This window comes from Meleagris gallopavo, chromosome Z (genome assembly GCF_000146605.3).
Source record: "Meleagris gallopavo isolate NT-WF06-2002-E0010 breed Aviagen turkey brand Nicholas breeding stock chromosome Z, Turkey_5.1, whole genome shotgun sequence".
In the NCBI taxonomy this organism is placed as follows: domain Eukaryota; kingdom Metazoa; phylum Chordata; class Aves; order Galliformes; family Phasianidae; genus Meleagris; species Meleagris gallopavo.
Genome location: NC_015041.2, coordinates 66,282,837 through 66,283,394, shown reverse-complemented (window position 1 = coordinate 66,283,394; position 558 = coordinate 66,282,837). Strand labels below are relative to the sequence as shown.

The 558-nt window shown below is 41.9% G+C and overlaps 1 protein-coding gene across 1 annotated transcript in view; it reads left to right on the top strand.

Moving 5' to 3' along the window:
• GRAMD2B (GRAM domain containing 2B) overlaps positions 1-558 on the top strand; it is a 46,675-nt gene that overhangs the window by 8,384 nt on the left and 37,733 nt on the right. Inside the window, 1 exon segment of the mRNA XM_031557455.1 lies at positions 8-153. Coding sequence (XP_031413315.1) covers positions 8-153 — 146 coding nt within the window.

Genomic DNA, 558 nt, shown 5'->3' with positions numbered 1-558 from the left:
CTTGCAGTTCTGATGTAGAAAATGGAACGAGTGAAAGAAGAAAACCAGGAAAATCACCTGCTGTTTTGCTGCAGACTCCTGCCAGTGAAGTGGAACATTTTGATGATGGGAAGAAAGTTGATTTTGCTAGGTAACGATCAGGAATATTGTCAGGTTTCTGCTAATGAAAAAATCAGAATGGGAAGCTGAGCTGAGAAATGAGATTTATCAGATATCCCATTTGTGGGTTAGCTTGTACCCTAGGCAGGTAAGCAGGGAGCAGAGCCTACATCCTGAGGCTGCCATGGCAGCAGAAATCAGAAGAGTGGTAGTATGAACTCTTGGATTGGCTTAGCTTTCCTGTTCTAGGGAAGAATGCACTGCACTGTAACTAGTGCTGGTTACATCCTGTTCACAGCCAGGTTGATGCAGTCAAACTGAGCTGCAGTTTGAGTCCTGGGTTATTCTTTGAATACTTTCTATCTAGTGTGTTCATTATCCGCAGTAAAGCTATAACAAAAAAATGTTTTTGGGCTCTGCACTTTATATTATATCAGATGACTGCAGTGTCTCTTAAAG